General features: G+C 41.3%; 1 protein-coding gene across 1 annotated transcript in view; it reads left to right on the top strand.

Annotated features, from left to right (window-relative positions):
- The first annotated feature begins 5,713 nt into the window (after positions 1 to 5,713).
- The window catches only part of LOC136857719 (uncharacterized), a 47,485-nt gene continuing 30,251 nt past the window's right edge, over positions 5,714 to 22,947 (top strand). The window contains exon 1 of the mRNA XM_068225063.1: positions 5,714 to 5,889. Within this exon, the coding sequence (XP_068081164.1) occupies positions 5,714 to 5,889 (176 nt within the window). The remainder of the gene's footprint in view (positions 5,890 to 22,947) is intronic.

The following is a 22,947-nucleotide window of genomic DNA, read 5'->3' as shown; positions in this document are numbered from 1 at the left end:
TGAAGGAATTTGGTTCTTTCTACCGCTGTGCTCTTCTGTGAACAAAAGACAGATTTTTACGTAACTACCACACACGCCACAAGCCATGGCCCAAAGCAACTTATGACTGGACTTGACATGATTACGGTAGCTAGGACTTGATTCCAGCATCCTTGATGGAGACGACCAATGTCTTGTGTTCGAACCTCGGTAGCACAAATGAACGGCAGGTCACACAAGCAGCGAACTTTTACGAGACAAAATACAGCCATTGTTTTCTTTGTATGTGTATAATATATGTTTCTCTTTCAGGGTGTGAACATGTTTTTTATTTTGTTAATTAGTGTTCTATTTGAATTTAGTCTTCGTGAAAGTCCATTGATAGTTGTTGTAAATGACGAGTTTCGATGATAAGTCTGTGTACAGTTTAGGCGGTGGGGCTGGTCTCCTCCTCCTGTCCGCTGTCCTGAGAATGGTTTTCTGTCGTTTTCCATTCTCCTCTCTAAAGCGAATGATGAAATACATCAGCAGTTCCTTTTATAGGTCACTGTCACTCGTTTCTCACGTTCTTCTCGCCTGAAATCACCGCAGCATATCTCCTAGAGGACGTCGCCCTCTAGGAGGCCCACAATTAGGGTACGGAAAGAAAACATTTTAGTAGTAGACGTAAATTTAATAATAATAATAATAATAATAATAATAATAATAATAATAATAATAATGACGATGTTATTGTTTTTATGTCCCACTAACTACTTTTACGGATTTCAGAGATGCAGTGGTGTCGGAAACTAGTCCCACAGGATTTCTTTTACATGCTAGTCAATCTACTGACACGAGGCTAACGTATTTTTAGCAGTATCGAACATGTCAAATTGGGGCCAGAAGGCCACTCAGCCCGGCAGTGATAATTTTAGAAAGCAAGTGACCGACCATGGTAGAGCGCTGGCGTTCTTAGCCCAACTTGGCAGGTTCGATGTCGGTCGGTCGGTCACTTGCTTTCTTGGCTTACGCTGCCTGAACCGTCAACGATAGACCCCCAAGTGTAAGCGTACGAATTGTAGAGCATAGAAACCTCTACAAAAATGTCCGTGATGGTATATACCTATTTCGAACCGGTTGCCCTCTAGAAGCGATTTTATGTTATAATCCGCGGTAAAGAAAAATAACTTCTTAAGATTAAATAAATATTTCGATATTAATCTCGAACTCCTCATCGAAATAAATTATTCGACCTCCTCCACTATTTCATGAGGATTATAATAACCTTGTCAGGACATTATTTGCATGAATGGTTCAGAAGTTATGACCATTTTAGACTGTAGTGGTAATTCGTTCCCTTTTGTCTGCTAGCAACTTGCCTCTACCTCGCCGCTTGGAGCGCTGTCGTCACCTCGGATGAAAAATATCATCAGAGCTTCGTGACTGTATATACACTGACTGACAGAGCAAATGCAACACCAAGAAGGAATGGCTCGAAAGGGATGAAAGTTGGGGAAAAACAGAGTCGGCACGGAAGAATAATTGATGTTTATTTCAAACCGATATGCAGGTTACACAATGCGCACGGCATCGACTCAGTAGGATGTAGGACCACCGCGAGCGGCGATGCACGCAGAAACACGTCGAGGTACAGAGTCAATAAGAGTGCGGATGGTGTCCTGAGGGATGGTTCTCCATTCTCTGTCAACCATTTGCCACAGTTGGTCGTCCGTACGAGGCTGGGGCAGAGTTTGCAAACGGCGTCCAATGAGATCCCACACGTGTTCGATTGGTGAGAGATCCGGAGAGCACGCTGGCCACGGAAGCATCTGTACACCTCGTAGAGCCTGTTGGGAGATGCGAGCAGTGTGTGGGCGGGCATTATCCTGCTGAAACAGAGCATTGGGCAGCCCCTGAAGGTACGGGAGTGCCACCGGCCGCAGCACATGCTGCACGTAGCGGTGGGCATTTAACGTGCCTTGAATACGCACTAGAGGTGACGTGGAATCATACGCAATAGCGCCCCAAACCATGATGCCGCGTTGTCTAGCGGTAGGGCGCTCCACAGTTACTGCCGGATTTGACCTTTCTCCACGCCGACGCCACACTCGTCTGCGGTGACTATCACTGACAGAACAGAAGCGTGACTCATCGGAGAACACGACGTTCCGCCATTCCCTCATCCAAGTCGCTCTAGCCCGGCACCATGCCAGGCGTGCACGTCTATGCTGTGGAGTCAGTGGTAGTCTTCTGAGCGGACGCCGGGAGTGCAGGCCTCCTTCAACCAATCGACAGGAAATTGTTCTGGTCGATATTGGAACAGCCAGGGTGTCTTGCACATGCTGAAGAATGGCGGTTGACGTGGCGTGCGGGGCTGCCACCGCTTGGCGGCGGATGCGCCGATCCTCGCGTGCTGACGTCACTCGGGCTGCGCCTGGACCCCTCGCACGTGCCACATGTCCCTGCGCCAACCATCTTCGCCACAGGCGCTGCACCGTGGACACATCCCTATGAGTATCGGCTGCGATTTGACGAAGCAACCAACCAGCCCTTCTCAGCCCGATCACCATACCCCTCGTAAAGTCGTCTGTCTGCTGGAAATGCCTCCGTTGACGGCGGCCTGGCATTCTTAGCTATACACGTGTCCTGTGGCACACGACAACACGTTCTACAATGACTGTCGGCTGAGAAATCACGGTACGAAGTGGGCCATTCGCCAACGCCGTGTCCCATTTATCGTTCGCTACGTGCGCAGCACAGCGGCGCATTTCACATCATGAGCATACCTCAGTGACGTCAGTCTACCCTGCAATTGGCATAAAGTTCTGACCACTCCTTCTTGGTGTTGCATTTGCTCTGTCAGTCAGTGTATTAGACTGTGGTGCTACTTTGACAGCCTTCCTTTCTATCGCGTTTATTTTTTACTATGAGAAAAATATTCGTGAACATTTATGCCATCTGTCACTTTGTCTTTATCTTGTTTTATCAGCACCATGTCTAGAATATTGTTCCTTCTCATTCGTTCCGTCACTTTCTGGTTCGGCTCTCCTTCCCAGATTAACTTCCTTACAATTTGTTGGTCATGTTTGTGTCATTCACGTTATCTTTTTAGTTAACTTTGGGGGTGGGGAGGCGCCCATTCCTAGTTACTGCACTGGAATTAAACGCAGGCCGCAGGGTATTGTGGTGCGTCGGTCAAATTAGTCGCGTTCTATTCTATTTGTATCATTGGATCTGGGGTGAGTCAACTGTTGATGCATTTGACGAAGGCAATGATGAAATTGGAATGATTATTCATACGTAACGTAATCAGTAATGTAAGTAAAGATAAGATAGCGTGTTCTCTGCGACATGAGAGATTGTTTGTTTGCTTCTCATCCTTACAATATTTTCACCAATATCATCAACCAATCAACCCTGACTTTCAGGTAAGAAAATATTTCTGAAGAATTGCCAAGAAAGCTGAGAACAACCTTTGAATACAATGTTGATAAAGAAACCTGCCATCTAATACTACAAATTACCTGTGAATTCCATATGCAACGTGGAAACCCTAAGCAAACTAAGAGTCGATGTGTCACAGTGGGATAAGAACCCAATAGAAATGGAGTTACATCAGTGACGCTAATTATACCCCCTAACAACACACACGATCATGCAGCTGAATTTTTTAAAAGTCTGGTGCGCTAACGAGTCGTAAACCCAGACTGCAAAGATTATCCGGGTCTCGTAGAGTGCGTTTTTATAGCTTCTGTTGCTGCGGTTGGCCAGGGGGTGCCAGGCATAGAATTTATCCATGCAAAAGTAGAAACTCGTTGTGTACGGTATCTTGTCTGCCTGTGCCTATTTGCTTCCACTCATTTGTGCCTCGCTCCTCACTTTCATCTATCCGATCCGACTTAACTTGGTCAATTCCTGTTCTTTTCCGACCCCAACGGTACTAGGTTTGCGAATCACAGGGAGTCCTTCAATTTCACGCCCTTCGTGGTCCTTGTCTTTCTCCGGCCGATCTTCATTTTTCGAAGTGTCGGACCGCTTCCATTGGTTCCCCTGTGATTAGTCTTAATAGAGGATGGTTGCCCAGTTATACTTCATCTTAAGGTGGCACTAACGTTTGAATGGGAGAAAATCGCATTTTAACTTTTGGTCAGAGCCACTTATTCAATTGTAATGAACATTTATACCCATAGATATACTGTAAGTTCATTGTACTTGATTTAGTATTTTAAGTCCTAAAGTAAAACATGTTTCACTGTTACCAACATTACAAATATCTGTCATAAACCATAATAGTTAAGATAAGAAACATTGGAATGAGAATTTTGACATGTGGCGCACACAGAGAAGAGTCTATAAGGTATATTTCAACGGAGAATTTTTGCTGTAGTGTTTCACAATTTCGTTCTAGAATTTTTTATAATATCGAAATTACCAAAATCATTTTTAAATCAAGTTTAAAATTTACAACAACTATTGTTCGTAAAATTAATGCAAATCAACCTATAAACATATTCTGAAAATTCCATGTACACTGAAGCAGTAGTTTCTGAAATGAATGTACCTTAATCTACGAAAATGAAATTTGTGGGAAATGGCAATTTAGAAAATGTCTACATAATGTCAGTACCAGTTCAGTGTAGGAAATAGAAACAGTCCATAACCATAATTCTGCCCGGTTTTTTTTGCTACTTATTATCTAACTTCGTCTTACTTTGCTGTCTCACATGTTTTGTTTTTCTCTTGGTTGTCATATTTTCCTGAATTTCACAGTGTTTCACCCGCAACAAATCAAGGCCCGGTTTATTCAACCTCAGTTAACATTTAAATGCATGTTAAAACAATTTAACAGTGAACTCAAACAAATTAGCATTTAATCAACATTGTTTAAGACTAGCAATCTGTTAAACTCTTAGTTAACTTGACTGCCCAGGTTCAAGCAGTCAAATTCACTGTTAGCTAAAAATATGGCACGTGTATTATATGCAGAACTTCTGTACCTTGAATATTTGGCATATAACATGTCTTTCCCAGAAAGTGTTAGAAACAGAAGAGATGATTTTCCTACAGTTGTTTCAGATGCTTTATCGTACTTTGGCTAACGACATTATGCACATTGAATTCACCACAAATTTTCTTCCAAGCGTCACTTTTTGTTTGAGCATGGATCCATTAATTTGCCAACCTTCTATAATAGGTATATACACTAGTGTCCATAATCACTAAACGAGGCCATACCACCTGATAGGAATGCCAGACGAATTGCTGAACAAATGGAAGCTGAATCACACACCATATGTCACACAACTTGTCCAAGAAAAAGTGTCAGAAAGGTTCTGATAGCTAAGGTACACCTTTGACAATAACTAGCAAAACTGGGCAATGTCTTCCACAACAAAATATGCTGTTAATAGGGTGTATGGTTACCCCTAACGGCCTCACATGCTTCTCAGCCACGTGGCATGCTCTCCATCAGATGGTCTAAGAGCACTTGTGGCAGTCGATCCCATTCCTCCGAAATGACAATTCGAAGGTCTTAGAGGGTCCTTGGTGGAGGCTGACAGAATGCAATTCGCCTCCCCAAAGTATCCCAGGCATGTTCTATAGGATTCAGATCCGCAGACCTCCCTAGCCATTCGATGCGATGAATGTCTTCCCCAGCCATAAATTCATCCAACAGAGCAGCGCGGTGCAGTCGGGCATTATCGTTCATTAAGGTGAAATATGCACCAACCGCACCTCTGAAGAGTCCAGCATGTGGTCTCAGAACCTCATCCCTGTATCTCCGAGCGTTAACAGTGTTCCTCGGACCACCCATGAAGATGTGCAGGACCGTACGGCCATTCAACATGATGCTGCTCCACACTACGACGCCACCACCACTATATTGGTCCCGTTCCACGATGTTCCTGTGGTTGTATCGGCTACCCGGTTCTCAGATTAATGTGCGACGGGAATCGTTCTGCAAACTGAAGCGGGATTCATCTGTGAAGAGCACTTGCCTCCATTCATTCATGGTCCAGTTTCGATGTTGACGGCTCCACAGTAAACGGGCCCGTCTCTGTGCTGGAGTGAGCGGGACGCACACCGCTGGACGTCGGGCAAGCAGCCCTGCTGTTCTGAGCCTCCGGTACACAGTTTGCCGGGAAACGGCAACCCCTGAGACGGCTGCAAGCTCCGCCGACAATTGTCTTGCAGGTGCACTCCGATTTCGTCGGGTGGTTAAGGCCAGATATCGGTCCTGTTGTGGGGTGGTTACCCTTGGTCGACCTGGTACTGGCCTACGGCTAACATCTCCTGTGTCTCGAAATCATCTCCAAAGCCTGGAAATGACACTTTGTGGCACATTCAAGGATACGGCGACTTCGGTCTGTGTCTGGCCTGCTTCCAGGCGGCCGAGTATTCTACCCTGCAAAACGGGGTTCAAATGGCGTCGTTGTGCCATTATGTTGTCACGTTCACCACGAGGCTATACTCCGCACACTACAACAGGGCAAACACGACTGAGGGAACATGGGGTGTAGGCACTGTCTACGTTTACCTTGCGGTTACGCCGCTAGTCAAAGCAGGGAACACTCCTTTCCTATACAGAGCAAACACGTAAGGTTGGTAGGTGCTTATGTCGTGCGATTTGCGGTTTATTTCCTGTTGCCCTGCTTACTCGTAACTTATGCTTAACTTTTGGACACTAGTGTACTTGGAAATAATTTCCAAAAGAAGAGAAACTTAAACCACGCATTTTCTCTCGGCTTTTTTCATACTTGTCCATAGAGCAAGAGAAAACTCACGGTCAAGAAGAAAAATTCGAATAAACGTTGAGTTCGCGAGCCTTGGTTTACAGCTGTATTTAAAAAAAAAGCGCATCGGTGCGCGCTCGAAAACTGCATAGTTCTGCCACTGCCTTCTAGATTGTCACTAATCATGACTCTTGTCAGAGTTAACACCGTGCTAGCTAACAGTTCCCAGGAAATGTTTGAAAAAACGCATGAATCTTTACATGTTGCTAAATTATTAACTCTGTGTTAACGAAGAGTGCATTAGTGTCCTTTTATCTGAGACTGAATAAACCGGGCCCAAGGCTTTCTAGAGTGGCACAACACCACGAACCTGGTTGCAGTCCATGGACAAGGAGAAGGAAAGGTTTTCATTCCCGGGTTGGCCACCTAGAACGTAACGCCTTCTCTCTGGCCAGGAGATTCGGCGAATTTTAAGGTTGGGTGGAGTAAGGCGTTGGGTAACGGTGGTTTGGCATGGTGAAGGAGATGGGGGGAGGGGGGTTTTGGCTCTGGCAGCGTACTTTATTGTTGTTTTGAAATTTTTACAATATTTTTCTTTTTACAATGTTTTCTTAACAATTTACAATTTTCTTGTTGGTTTACAATTGAATTGGGGCTTCTTACATTCTATTTGATATTTCCACTTATTGTGTGTTTCTTCTATCTAGGATGATCGATCTGATTACAGTTAATATAAGCTTTTATATGGTGTTAATTGCAGTATATTAACTGAAATATTGTTACATGTAATATTTACAGATAATGAGCTCATCTTCTTGTCAGATATTTTACAATTGGATGCCGTTATGCATCACTAGACCAAGCGCCAAAAGTTGGTTGCGAGATAATCGCGTTTAAATTTGGTTCTAAGTGTAAATTCGAGCGAACATAATTTTGCTAAATATGGTATTACTGGTGTTGTAGGATAATAGATTGTACCTTCTCACCAAATTTCAACATCTTTATACTCGCATTACATAGATTTTATTGAAGAAATGGCGCTTAGTCTACTGATGCAATTTAAAGTTTTTCTCAAGTGCGAATAATGTATCACGATGCTACACCAATAACCCCCAACTTTTGAGTATCTACTGAGTAAAACTTCAAAAAATATAACGTGGCGGCAGCCATGATTAAAAACCGAATCTCCTACTGTCTGAAAAGGCCTGCTAAGTGATTGATCCACCACGAGCCGCGCCACAACTCCGGTACATTATTCAAGTTTTAGAGAGAGAAGTTCTAATAATGTTATTTGCTTTACGACCCACTAACTACTTTTACTGTTTTCGGAGACGCCGAAGTGCCGGAATTTAGTCCCGCAGGAGTTCTTTTACGTGCCAGTAAATCTACCGACACGAGGCTGACGTATTTGAGCACCTTCAAATACCACCGGACTGAGCCAGGAGCGAACCTGCCAAGTTGGGGTCAGAAAGCCAGCGCCTCAACCGTCTGAGCCACTCAGCCCGGCTGGAGAAATTCTAGAAGGGAAGTTATTCTCTAAAGTCTTTGCTATAACGACTTACTGATTTGAGGAATGTCAACTTATCTGAGTCAAATACAAATGGTAAGACATGAGCCATTGTAGTCTATACAATTTTTGAATGGATTTTCCTTCACGATATTCTGAGAGTACAGTATTGACGTGATATTTTTAAGCCTATGGGTAAGTTTTGTTCTGCTTGAGACAGAAAATGTGATTAAAGATATTTTCTCCCATAAATACACTCAAATCACTGGACAGGTAATAAGATTGTTGCTCTCAGTTCATTCAATCTCGAAATCAAGATCTCCATTAAATCCATCTACGTCATCCACGATGTCAGAATCTGCTTGAAGATTCTGGTAAAATTGTTTGGCATCTGCAGGTATTAGGAGCAACAGCGAACCAAAGTTTCTTAGTTTGGCTTCAGAGATAGGTTTTCCTTTTGGCCACAAAGCTATTAATGACTGGTGAAAGGGAACTCTACTTTCCCGTGGTCGTCCCTGTCTTGACTTATTCAGATTTACCTCCTGAGATTCACCATCAAATTCTAGAGAATGATTCTCAGACGCAACCTTCTTAGCAAGCTGCATTAGTAGCGTTGTCCTTCTCCTTACTTTTGGAAGTACTTGATACATCGCTGAACTCCGTCACTTGATAAACCACTCAATGTATCACCACGTAAAAATGTCAGCACTATCGAAAACGCGAGCTCCCTCGCTGTCATCCGCGCGCAATGTGAGGAATGTGGCGCTTGGTCTAATGATGCAAACTGGAACGTCGCATAGTCTACTGATGCAATATACATTTTTACTGATTCCCACTTTGTCGCTTAGATTTTCTGTTTACTAACAACTAACGGCCTCTTGTAATGCAGTGGGGAATTTTTTATAAATAGTTCAAGCCTTCCTCTACAAGATGGCGCTAAAATCTCAATTTTCGCCAAATGGCGCTTAGTCTACTGATGCATAACGGCATCCAATTGACATATTTCCTGAGGTCAGAGATGGTGAACCTATAACATGCGTGCTATGTGACACGCTAGCACGACTTCAGTAGCACACCGCATAACATACTCATTTATTTTAATGTTCTTACCGTGTAATAAATAGATCGAAATTCTAGCAACGTAGCATATTTTAACATTACATTTAAATAAAGAAGTACCGAGCTCGGCAGCTGCGGTCATTCGAGAGATAGTGAGTTCGAACCTCAATGTCGGCAGCCCTGAAGATAGTTTTCTGTAATTTCCCCATTTTCACACCAGGCAAATGCTGGGGCTGTACCTTAATTAAGGCCATGGCTGCTTCCTTCCCACTCATAGCCCTTTCCTATCCCATCGTCACCAAAAGACCTATCTGTGTCGGTGCGACGTAAAGCAACTTGTAAAAATAAAATAAAAAGTACGTCACAATTCATCGTATGGCCATAGTTTTGTACAAATTCTATTAGGTTAAAAAAAATACAACTTATTCTTAAAATTTACCTGTTTTTGAAATTTAATTTTCAGTGATGTTTGCAAAATGTCACACTACAAAGTAAAAGGTAATAAACAAGGTAATAAACAAGATCTTGACACGCTAGTCAGTAAAGGTTTGCCGTACCTTTCCTAGGGTATTCTACAGTAAATGTATACCTATATGCTGTGAATTTTCCTATGGGACATATAGATGAAGCGTTTTGCTGCAGTGGTTGTATGCAACTAATTGCCTTGTCTTGCTTCTTGATATTAAGGAAATTCAAAATTGTGATATTCATTTTAAGGGTATGTTGTGATTATTTACAACGATATATACAGTTTACTGACTAGTCTTCCTTCTTCCAAGATTTTGTTTGATGATACATATCCATCATTGAAGGCTGCAACTCCATCCAGGATAGCTGCAGTCAGAGTTTAATTTCCCACAAATTTTGTTCTGGGGCATCTTTTCCAGATTACAGAATTCATTCAGGGCCTCGTTTGAATTCTGTGTCTTGCCGTGCAGATATGTACCGCTACCAAAGAATAAAAACTCTTCAAAGATATTATCAGTACACGAACTGCATTGCTCTGCCATCTGAAGGAATGAACATGAACTACATTCTCACTCAGAGATTACAGTTGTAGGTAAACGACGAATAGGAACTGAAGCGCCATGCTGAACTGTCAAACAAGATGCATGCCACGCCCGTATGGCCTTATCTCGACTAATCATGGACATTTTTTTTCAAAATAACTTTCAGTGATATTTCAATGTGTTTAGTATCCAAAATACAAGAAATGTGAAAATCGATTATTTCACCCAAACGTAAGTTATTGCCACCGTAAACAGTAAGCACCACCACTACCACCACCACTCTATCTGGGTCAAGACCGACTACAATATCTCAGGCCTTAATGCTACTATCGATTGGCGGGAAAATGGTGGAATTCGTGGTGGTCGTAAAGGATGTGTGATTCGCTCATGGTTATGTTTATATTGTGTTTAGAGGATACGAAGTACTATTTCAACCGCATTATTGAAGTATAAAATATATACGCAATCTTTAATGAGTAATTCATATTGTGCAGTGTTATGAGGTGTAAATAACTGTGCATCATCGAGTCTATTGTTGTGCTGCAACGGCTGTAGCATTTTCCAAAATGGGTCGTTCGTGCTGCGTATTAGGTTGTATATTAAATTATACTGTTACAGATACTTCAATGTTTAAATTCCCTGAATATAAAGCTTTAAGGGAGAAACAGGTAAGGAATATACACCGGGAAAATTAAGTGAAAGGCCAAACTGTTTAACGTATCGAACTAAGATTTGTGGTTAGGAAATATCTCTTTCCAACAGAAAGTGGTGACAAACTGTATAAAAATCAGTCTGCAGTGATAAGAATCGAGGGCTTTGAAAAAGAAGCAGCAATCCAGAAAGGAGTGAGGCAAGGCTGCAGTTTGTCCCCTCTCCTTTTCAATGTTTACATAGAACAGGCAGTAAAGGAAATCAAAGAGAAATTTGGAAAGGGAATCACAGTCCAAGGAGAGGAAATCAAAACCTTGAGATTTGCCGATGATATTGTTATTTTATCTGAGACTGCAGAAGATCTCGAGAAGTTGCTGAATGGTATGGATGAAGTCTTGGGTAAGGAGTACAAGATGAAAATAAATAAGTCCAAAACAAAAGTAATGGAGTGCAGTCGAACGAAGGCAGGTGATGTAGGAAATATTAGATTAGGAAATGAAGTCTTAAAGAAAGTAGATGAATATTGTTACTTGGGTAGTAAAATAACTAACGATGGCAGAAGTAAGGAGGACATAAAATGCAGACTAGCACAAGCAAGGAAGAGCTTTCTTAAGAAAAGAAATTTGCTCACTTCAAACATTGATATCGGAATTAGAAAGATGTTTTTGAAGACTTTCGTGTGGAGCGTGGCATTGTGTGGAAGTGAAACATGGACGATAACTAGCTCAGAAAGAAAGAGAATAGAAGCTTTTGAAATGTGGTGTTACAGAAGAATGCTGAAGGTTAGATGGATAGATCGAATCACGAATGAAGAGATACTGAATCGAATTGGTGAGAGGAGATCGATTTGACTAAATTTGACGAAAAGAAGAGATAGAATGTTAGGACACATTTTAAGACACCCACGACTTGTTCGGTTGGTTTTTGAAGGAAGTGTAGGTGGCAAGAACGGTAGGGGTAGACCAAGGTAGAGCAGATTAGAGCAGATGTAGGATGCAATAGTTACATAGAAATGAAAAGGTTAGCACAGGATAGAGTGGCATGGAGAGCTGCATCATACCAGTCTATGGACTGATGACTCAAACAACAACACAGGAAAGTAACCTTTGCTTTGGTATGATATTGGAGTTATTAGTTTCAGTTTAGTGTACAGTATCCGTCAGAGCCTCTGATAGGGGCTGCTGCAATTTCTTACACGTATTCAGGAGCTTATCAGTTAATACAACGAACTATCATGACTATCTTATCATGTATATCTTTGATAGAATAGGTTCGTAAGAATACTATTAAAGATTGCTTTCCATCTGACTTCTTGTATCCCACACCTATCGAGAGGCAGAAAGTTGCTTTAGCCATGAGCATTTGTCATAAGACTCATAACGTCATTGTGGCATAAGAGATTTTGCATCATAAGTGTACTGTTATTTCTGAGGGCACTGTCAAATTTCTGAATGTATTATCTAAACAGTGGATCAACAGACATGTGCCAAGCCTATATGCTCACATAAACTTACTTTGCATTTTCTACCATAGCAATTCTGTACTGATATTTCTGTAACTGCTCAGTTAGGATTACATTAATGGATATCGTCAGATTTACCACCATCGTGTACCTTAATAAAAGGAACGCTATCAGCCAGCCTTTATTACTAATTATATTAAGTGGAACCAGCTGGTTGTTAGATAAAATTTATCTATTTCATGTCATATTTATTTACTTGCATGTTTTGTTATATCAGAGTTGTGTTATGTTTTTTTTTTCTTTTTACTAGTTGCTGTACGTCGCACCGACACGGATAGGTCTTATGGCGACGATGGGACAGGGAAGAGCTAGGAGTTGGAAGGAAGCGACCGTGGCCTTAATTAAGGTACAGCCCCAGCATTTGCCCGGTGTGAAAATGGGAAACGACGGAAAACCATCTTCAGGGATGCCGACAGTGGGGTTCGAACCTACTATCTCCCGAATACTGGATACTGGCCTCACTTAAGCGATTGCAGCTATCGAGCTCGGTGTGTTTAAACGATGCTAAGGTAATGCATTAACGTAACTAATGCATTCGTTCGTAATCCTTTTCTTCTTCATTGAGCACGTACATATTTTTGACATGTCCGGCTCCATTGCTAAATGGTTAGCGTGCTGGCCTTTGGTCACAGGGGTCCCGGGTTCGATTCCCGGCAGGGTCAGGAATTTTAACCATCATTGGTTAATTCGCTGGCACGGGGGCTGGGTGTATGTGTCGTCTTCATCATAATTTCATCCTCATTACGACGCGCAGGTCGCCTACGGGAGTCAAATAAAAAAGACCTGCACCTGGCGAGCCGAACGTGTCCTCGGACACTCCCAGCACTAAAAGCCATACGCCATTTCATTTCATTTTTGACATTAATTTTGGAGTTCCTGGAGGAAAGTAATCTAAAATGCGAAGCTTTCGCATCGAAATAAAGTTATTTAGTTGTCTCCCTAACTTTGAACAGTCGGCTACTGATCCCCCTATGATTTTGGTTTTGATATTACCATCTGAGATATTGTAGTTGGTCTTGCCGGGGCCTATTCAAGGAAAACAAGTTTTAAAATGTCACACACACACTGCTTATATCCTTTGAAGAGATTTAGGAAATATTTACCTGGAAAAATACAAAGTTCATACCTACTTGAGCACGAGATTTACTAAGCTATCCTCCTTTCATAACCTTAAATCTCGTTTTTCGAATAACACTTCCCTAGCTATTCCTTAACATTAAACATCTTGCTTGCTGCTGCTGCTGAAGAAATACATTTACCTTACAACAGGCACGTCATTCAAGAAATAATATAAGAAACATTTGCATAATTTAGGATGTTATTATTATTATTATTATTATTATTATTATTATTATTATTATTATTATTATTATTATTATTATTATTATTAGTGAATGTCCTAGGTTCTTTGTTGTTGTTTGGCTCTGAGAAGAACCGTTTGTACTCATTATCACGGTTATTGGGATATCCGCAAGAAAATTTCTTTGGGTCCAGCAGCCGATGTTGTTGCCGATTTAGTACCACCCGGGAGACACGTGTTGGGCACTTAAAGTTTATACCTACGGACGTAATACAACGATATCTTGCCCCACTTCTCTTCAATCTCTACACGGCAGATCTTCCATTTACTGCGTGCTGAAAGTTTATATATGCTGATGACATAGCCCTAACAGCATAGTCTGCAGACTTTGAGACCACTGAAGCCATTCTCACACAAGATCTCCTAAAAATGGATAGATACTTCAACACCTGGCGATTGAAACTCAATGTAAACAAAACAGAGATTAGTACCTTTCATCTAGACAACGGCAGAACCCATTACATTCCGCAAGTTCAGTTCAGAGGCCAACAGCTAAAATACTGTGCTCATCCAAAATACTTGGGTATTGTGCTGGATGTATAAAGAACACCTCTGCAGAACAGCAGCAAAGGTTAAAACACGTAACAACATCCTTCACAAACTCAGTGGCACTAGTTGAGGAGCAAATGCCAATGTCGTCCGAACAACAGCTCATACCCTAGTATACCCAGTTGCAGAATATTGCAGCCCTGTATGGATCAACAGCGCACACACAGGAAAAGTTGATGTCCAGCTGAATGATACCATGAGGACAGTGTCTGGCACACTCAAATCCACACCACTTAAATGGCTGCCAGTATTAACTAGTATCCATCCTCCTCACCTTCGAAGGCTAACTGCTCTGAAGAAGGAATGGTTAAAATGTACTGCAAATACATTCTTACCGATTCATCAGAACTGCAACCCTCAGAAGCATGGAAGATTAAAATCTCGACGTCCATCATGGCAACTAGGAAAGAGGCTGGTTGAATGACAGTACAACATGAATAATGCCTGGAGGGAAGAGTGGGCTGTTTCAAACCCCGACCAGCTAGGGTTGATATCTGACCCCTGGGTTTAACTTGCCAAAAAGAATCTGGGCTTCGTTGAACAGAGTGCGGACCGTTCTTGGAAGATGCAATTTCTGACTCCAAAAGTGGAGAAAAATTCCCAGCCCTCATTGCGACTACGGTGACGTGGCTCATGCAGTCCACCATGTAGTAATGATGTGCCCACTTCGGAGCTTCCAGGGAGGATACCACGAACTTCATGCAGCAAGTGAAGGGGCAGTGAACTGGCTAAATTCTCTGGACATTAAACTATAAGTTATATTTCCATCCATTGATCCTTTGTCCGATTTTTGTTCTAACTGCTATAAGTGTATATAGTATATATCGTTTCTCTGTACCCTAAATATGCCGTAAGAAATAAGTAAATTATTATTATTATTATTATTATTATTATTATTATTATTATTATTATTATTATTATTATTATTATTATTATTATTATGGAATTAAGGGTACATTATTGAAATAAATCAAAGGTATTTATGTTGACAATTGGGCTGCAGTGAGAATTGATGGTAGAATGAGTTCTTGGTTCAGGGTACTTACAGGGGTTAGGCAAGGCTGTAAACTTTCACCGTTGCTCTTCGTAGTTTACATAGATCATCTGCTGAAAGATATAAAGTAGCAGGGGGTATTCAGTTAGATGGAAATGTAGTAAGCAGTCTGGCCTTTGCTGACGACTTGGTCTTAATGACAGATTGTGCCGAAAGCCTGCAGTCTAATATCTTGGAACTTGAAAATAGGTGCAATGAGTATGGTATGAAAATTAGCCTCTCGAAGACTAAATTGATGTCAGTAGGTAAGGAATTCAACAGAATTGATTGTCAGATTGGTGATACAAAGCTGGAACAGGTGGATAATTTTAAGTATTTAGGTTGTGTGTTTTCCCAGGATGATAATATAGTAAGTGAGATTGCATCAAGGTGCAGTAAAGCTAATGCAGTGAGCTGGCAGTTGCCATCAACAGTGTTCTGTAAGAAGGAAGTCAGCTCCCGGAAGAAACTATCTTTACATCGGTCTGCTTTCAGACCAACTTTGCTTTCCAAGAGCGAAAGCTGGGTGAACTCAAGATATCTTACTCATAAGTTAGAAGTAACAGGCATGACAGTAGCGAGAATGATTGCTGGTACAAACAGGTGGGAACAATGAGAGGAGGGTACTCGGAATGAGGAGATAAAGGCTAATTTAGGAATGAACTCGATGGATGAAGCTGTACGCATAAACCGACTTCGGTGGTGGGGTCATGTGAGACGAATGGAGGAGGGTAGGTTACCTAGGAGAATAATGCCTGTTATGGAGGGTAAGAGAAGTAGAGGGAGTAGAAGGAGACGATGGATAGACTCAGTTTCTAACAACTGGAATTATTATTATTATTATTATTATTATTATTATTATTATTATTATTATTATTATTATTATTATTATTATTATTATTATTATTATTATGGTAGGTTAAATTTAAGCTTATTCCTGTTGGTTATTTTAACTGATGTGTAAATAAATGCTTCTGTCTATTAGGTCATCAGCCCAGAGGCTGGTTGGATCCTCAAATAGCACCACCAAAGGCTATGCAGCTATATGAAGACCACAAAAACCAATGGTAGCACCAAATGAGACGTACTAGGCAAGACGAGTAGTGAGGTAGTTTGCCATTGCTTTCCTCACTGGGCCAGCAGCATGACTAACCCTATGAGCAACACCTTTCATAACACGCAGCAGATACACTGTATGTGCTCTGATGGCATTATTCAGCATCGCCTATACCCCAGCAGCTTCCAGATTGTCACAGCCATGGATGAGACTGGGACTACAGTGGAAGCTACATTTTGCTCTGGTCTGTGCCAAGAGATGGATGCAGAAGTACTGTATCCATCAAGAACTGATAGCAGCCAGAAATAAATGCTTAGTGGTATGAAATTATGCAATATATATATATATATATATATATATATATATATATATATATATGTGTGTGTGTGTGTGTGTGTAGTATTGAAACTTGGTTCAGTGAAAGAGACTTTATAGCCTTAACAGCGCCAAGTAAAAGAATACATAATAAACACATTGTAATGACATTGTAAATTAATAACGTAAACAAATAAATATGTCCGCCTCTGTGGTGTAGTGGTTAGTGTGATTAGCTGCCACCCCTGGAGGCCCGGGTTCGATTCCCGGCTCTGCCACGAAATTTGAAAAGTGGAACGGGGTCCACTCAGCCTCAGGAGGTCAACTGAGTAGAGGTGGGTTCGATTCCCACCTCAGCCATCCTGGAAGTGGTTTTCCGTGGTTTCCAACTTCTCGTCGAGGCAAATGCCGGGATGGTACCTAACTTAAGGCCACGGCCGCTTCCTTCCCTTTTCCTTGTCTATCCCTTCCAATCTTCCCATCCCCCCACAAGGCCCCTGTTCAGCATAGCAGGTGAGTCCGCCTGGGCGAGGTACTGGTTATCCTCCCCAGTTGTATCCCCGACCCAGAATCTGAAACTCCAGGACACTGCCCTTGAGGCGGTAGAGGTGAGATCCCTCGCTGAGTCCGAGGGAAAAACCAACCCTGGAGGGTAAACAGATTAAGAAATAAATAAATAAATAAATAAATAAATAAATATACTAGCATTTTTTACCCGTCCTTCTCACGGAGATTTGTGGTAGATTACCGGTATATGTTTCCTGCGGGAATTTATGCGAAGTAACATGGCTCTATTCACACGTTTAATGCGACATGTCAAAATATTTTCCTACCAAAGCGCGTGGCAATAACGTGAAATATGAAGCTGAAGAAAGTCGGCAGAGAATGAGAAGGATTTCTGAATTTATTGTACGGTAAAATTCTTGGTCCGAAGTTGTGCGGAATTCTCCATGGTGCTCAGATTGCATATTGTATCTCTGACCATTGGCCTGGCACTCTGACGATGACACCTCCCTTAATATCTGCCCTATCGAAAAAAGTAAGCTGGCTCTTTAGATTTTCACGTTACCCACCTTGAAGTGACATTTCGTAACCATTTGCGTTATTATCCGTCGTACGATAAATAGGTACCTCGTATAAAGGAACGGAAATAACATATTCTTAAACATTTGTTATATACAGTCGTTTGATAGACCTAATGTTAACGAAAATATTTGAGAATGATCTTCCTATAAATACCAACTCCGTAAGATAACCATGGTGAGGGTAATTTTACAGCCGAGAGAAACGTGATGCATCCTCTGATTGTCTCCCGTTATGGATCCTTCAAATAACTGTACGCATGCGAGAGTGTCAGTCATTGGCTGCAGAGCATGAAGTCCGTCATTTGAAGAATAAGCGAAATCAAGTACAATAATTATTTAAAATCAAGGGTCCTTTCACAGTATAGTCTACATATTTTACACATAATCAATAGTGTAAGAGAAAATTGAAAAAAACTCTTCTGGTCTTCCTAAACTCCCAGTCTATTCAGTGATTTTTAAATAATATGCATATTGAAGCCTGCTCCTGGATGAGAAGACTCTAGATATGAAGTTCGGTCGAGATATAACCAATAGTGTAAGAGAAAATTAAAAAGCTCTTCTGGTCTTCCTGTAAACCCCCAGTCTATTTAGTAATTTTTTAATGATATGCATATCGAAACCTGCTCCTGGATGAGTAGACTCTAAATATGAAGTTTTATCTAGATATATTCAATAGCGTAAGAGGAAATGGAAATAAACTTTTCTGGTTTTCGTATAAATCGCAGTCTGTTCAGTGATTTTTTCAATTATATGCGTATCGAAAACTGCGTTTGGATGAGTAGACTCTAAATATGAAGTTTTATCTAGAAATATTCAATAGCGTTGGATAAAATTGAAAAACAACTTCCCAGTCTTCCTATAAAACCTCTGTCTATTTAGTTTTTTAAATTGATATCCATATAGAAACCTGATTCTTAATGAGTAGAATCTTAATATGAAGTTTGGTCGAGATATGTTCAATAGCGTAAGAGAAAATTGAAAATGACTCTTCTGGTCTTCGTATAAACCCCCAGTCTATTCAGTGATTTTTAAATGATGTGCGTATCAAAACCTACTCCTGGATGACTAGACAAAATATGAAGTTTGGTCAAGATCTATTCAGCCATTTACTCGTGATGGTGGAACAAACAGACAGACACGAATGTTAAAAACTACTGATACGATCTTGAATTGACCTAAAACGGATAAATATATCAGAATTTGGCGAAGTAAAGGACATTACAGTTAACGGATCCCCTAGAATTTTATTTATATGTATTATAAGATATATTATTTATATATACAAGTATATGTCGACCCACAGCACGGGTTCGATCCTGCAAACCAGGAAATGAGCGAGGAACCAGCTATGCCAACCTTCGTCTCTGGTGAAGACTGAAATTCCACCTGCCTCGTGGGATCAGTGGTAAGGTGTCCGACTCATGATCCCAAGTCCGCGGGTTCGATCTCGGCCGACGTCAATTTTCCAAAAATCTGGACGCTTAATATCATTGTTGTTAGTGTACTTAAATATCTCTGCTGGTGTACTTCGAGTTACAAGATAAAATCAAATTAGCACAGCCAGAGGAACGGTCCATTAGTATTCTGCTTTCTTTGATGAACATCAGCACAATGTGAATGTCTAAATTGGTATGCAGGCTACGTAGATGGCAACACTTCAGAAAGTATACAGTTCGGTAGCTGAGGCCGTAAGATTACTAATACCGAAAATTAACCAAGTGTTCGATGTCATCACATGGAATAATAATAATAATAATAATAATAATAATAATAATAATAATAATAATAATAATAATAATAACATGAGTTTGTAGTTTTAGGTGATTGAACATCGTGAACATAGCACGGGACCTCCAGATTACGTGAATATTTGCTACCGAAAATCCGGGATTCGAACCGAGGCCACCTGGGTGAGAAGCCAGTAACTTAGCCTCTTAGCTACTACATCTAAGAAAGAGAAGTCATAGAAGGAATACTGTAATATCAAGAAGAATGGGCTCAAACATTACTGAGCAAGCGGCCCAAGGTTTCATCAGATGATGTGTTCATCAGTTTCGTGTTCGACAGCAGTGTTGTCAATCCAATTTTCATTTCATAAGGTAGATCATCGTCCACTATCAGCTAGAAAAAGCTAAATGAGAACTAGAAAAAGTTAAACAATAAGCCAAATATTTATAGCACTGCTCACCAGGTAAGGAATGAAATTACTCTTTGTTCTTGTGAATCAGCAAATTACTGTAACCGCCAACCATGTGCATTTAATTATGTGCAACCGGGCGAGTTGGCCGTGCGCGTAGAGGCGCGCGGCTGTGAGCTTGCATCCGGGAGATAGTAGGTTCGAATCCCACTATCGGCAGCCCTGAAGATGGTTTTCCGTGGTTTCCCATTTTCACACCAGGAAAATGCTGGGGCTGTACCTTAATTAAGGCCACGGCCGCTTCCTTCCAACTCCCAGGCCTTTCCTATCCCATCGTCGCCATAAGACCTATCTGTGTCTGTGCGACGTAAAGCCCCTAGCAAAAAAAAAAAAAATTATGTGCACTGAGCTGATCTTGACAGGTGGAGGTCGTGGTGATTATTGTCCAAACAGGAAGTACAACTGGACAACCATTCTTAATGAACACTACTCACAATCAGAGGGGAAAATGGAGGGGGTCCAAAACTTCGAAAAAATGAAGGTATCGCCAAAGAAAGACAAGGGCCACGAAGGGCGCGAGAGTGAAAGACTCCCTAGGCTTCGTGATCTAATACCGGCGGAAAAGAAGAGTTGACCAAGGGAGGTGGGACATGATAGATGATGAAAGTGAGGAGCCTGGCACAAGTAAGTAAGCTTTATGAGGTCATCGGGCAATAGTAGAATTGATGGACGAGTAGGGATGTCATAATATCACATCATAAATGCACTTTCCATGCACCCGCTGGACCAGTGGTGAGTTAGGTACCATGACTAGGTAATCATAGCTAGTTCCGCTGTTGCTACCGCATCATACAAGAAGAGAGAGAGAGAGAGAGAGAGAGAGAGAGAGAGAGAGAGAGAGAGAGAGAGAAAGTCTCCGTTCAAACTGGGGGAACCACAACGCCACATCACATGAGGCACGTTGGATTAAATAAGCTAGATTTAGCGGTGAAAAAGCTAAGTTGACAACACTGTTCGACAGATTCACCGCAGGCCACACAAGGACAAACTGCTGGTGGTGGAGGTCACATGCAGGCGTGCGGAGATAACACCAGTTGACTCTCTAAATCAAGACAGGACAGAGCGAAATACTCTCCTCTCACTATGGCTCCGTGAGTAGCGATTTGTTTATATCCTAGCTGTTACCTGCATTTCGCTCGCGTGGTTATCAAGAAAACGTGCTGGAAATTGAACCGTGCGTCCTGATCTGGTGACGGTCTGGTCAGTCCTAACTTTGTGTGGTTCCTTTGTAGGTTTGGTACGTTGAGGGTCAGTGGAGATATTGATATTTCCTTGTAATAGAAAAGCTCGTTTCACCTGGTACACTGAAATAAGCTTAGGTGATCCATCGACACTCCACGTCTTCACATGACTATTAAGGTGTTGCTCAGAGAAAAATACTGTAGATTACAGAACATTGCTAAGGTCACCCTTAAGAATGAGTTACGAACGGGAGATCCATTAAGAATCAAACACCCGCGGAGTAATATCTTCGGTTTTCGAGATAAACGTATCGACATCGTCATTACAAAATTTAAAAAATAAAATAGTCGATAGATGCAGAGTGGGTCTGTAGCCACGGCTGGTCTATGGTCCAACAGCTCTGCACTCTGACCGGCTAACCGAGCAAAGGAGGGGTGGCCACGGCTCTACCGTGGCTCTACGCCTCTGCATTCGGGAGACGGGACAGGGTTGGACTTCACGGCCGACCCCATCTGTCGGCTGTCCTGAGAATGGTTTTCTGTGATTTTCCATTCTCCTGCACTAAGGCCAATGCCGGGACAGTTCCGAGTATAGGCCACGGCAGCCAACCCCCTCACCTACACCGAGCATCTCCTTCACCGTCACAAATATCCCGCCCAGAGAGAGAACTTCACCGTCTAAGAGGCCCGCCTCCCCCCTCACGGAAGGAATGAAAACATATTAGTAGTAGTAGTAGTAGTGATAAAAAACTACCAATACTCCGTTCCAATAGTGAAATACGTTTCTTTATTTTTAAAGGAGATTCCAAATACCTATTTTCATGTCTCTAACATCTTCATTTTTTGAGATATAACTATCCTCATTAAAATAGTTCATCAGCTGTCCACTCCTTTTCAGTCCCCGTTAAGTGGATTGTCCGAAAACAAAAAAATACGTGTTTTTTACTTTCAAATGAGATTCCAATACCAATTTTCACGTCTGTAACGTCTTCAGATTTTGAGACATAAATATCCTCATAAAAATAATTCAAACTTTTTCACTCCCCTTAAGTGGATTTTCCGAAAACAAAATGCAGTTGTTCCTTATTTTAAAGGAGATTCCAAATATCAATTTCCACATCTGTAACATCTTCAGTTTTTCAGATTTAAGTATCTTCATAAAATAGAATTCAACCCATTCTTAAGTCCTTTTCACTCCTCTTAAGTGGATTTTCCGAAAACAAAAAATACGTGTTTATTTTTAAAGAAGATACCAAATAAAAATTTGCATGTCTGTAACATCTTCAGTTCTTGAGATATACTATTCCCATAAAAAGAATACAAACCCTTTTTCAGTCCTTTTCACCCCTTAAGTGTATTTCCTAAAAACAAAAATATATATGTTTATTTATTTTAAAGGAGATTTCAAATACAAATTAGGTTGTGAGATATACTGTAGATATACTCATTTTAAAAATTCAACCAATTTTCACTTCTTTTCAACCCCCTTAATAGAATTTTACGAAAACAAAAATACGTGGTTCTATTTTTAAAGGAGATTCCAAATACCAATTTTCATATCTCTTCCATCTTCAGTTTTTGAACATAAGTATCATCATAAAAATAATTCAACCCCTCTTTCACTTCCTTTTTACCCCCCGCCCCCCTCCCCAAGTTGATTTTCCGAAAACTGTACTGTTAGGGAAGATTCCAAATACCAATTTTTACGTCCGTAAACTGTTCAATT

Source organism: Anabrus simplex, chromosome 1 (assembly GCF_040414725.1).
Source record: "Anabrus simplex isolate iqAnaSimp1 chromosome 1, ASM4041472v1, whole genome shotgun sequence".
In the NCBI taxonomy this organism is placed as follows: domain Eukaryota; kingdom Metazoa; phylum Arthropoda; class Insecta; order Orthoptera; family Tettigoniidae; genus Anabrus; species Anabrus simplex.
This window is presented reverse-complemented; position numbering and strand designations above follow the sequence as displayed.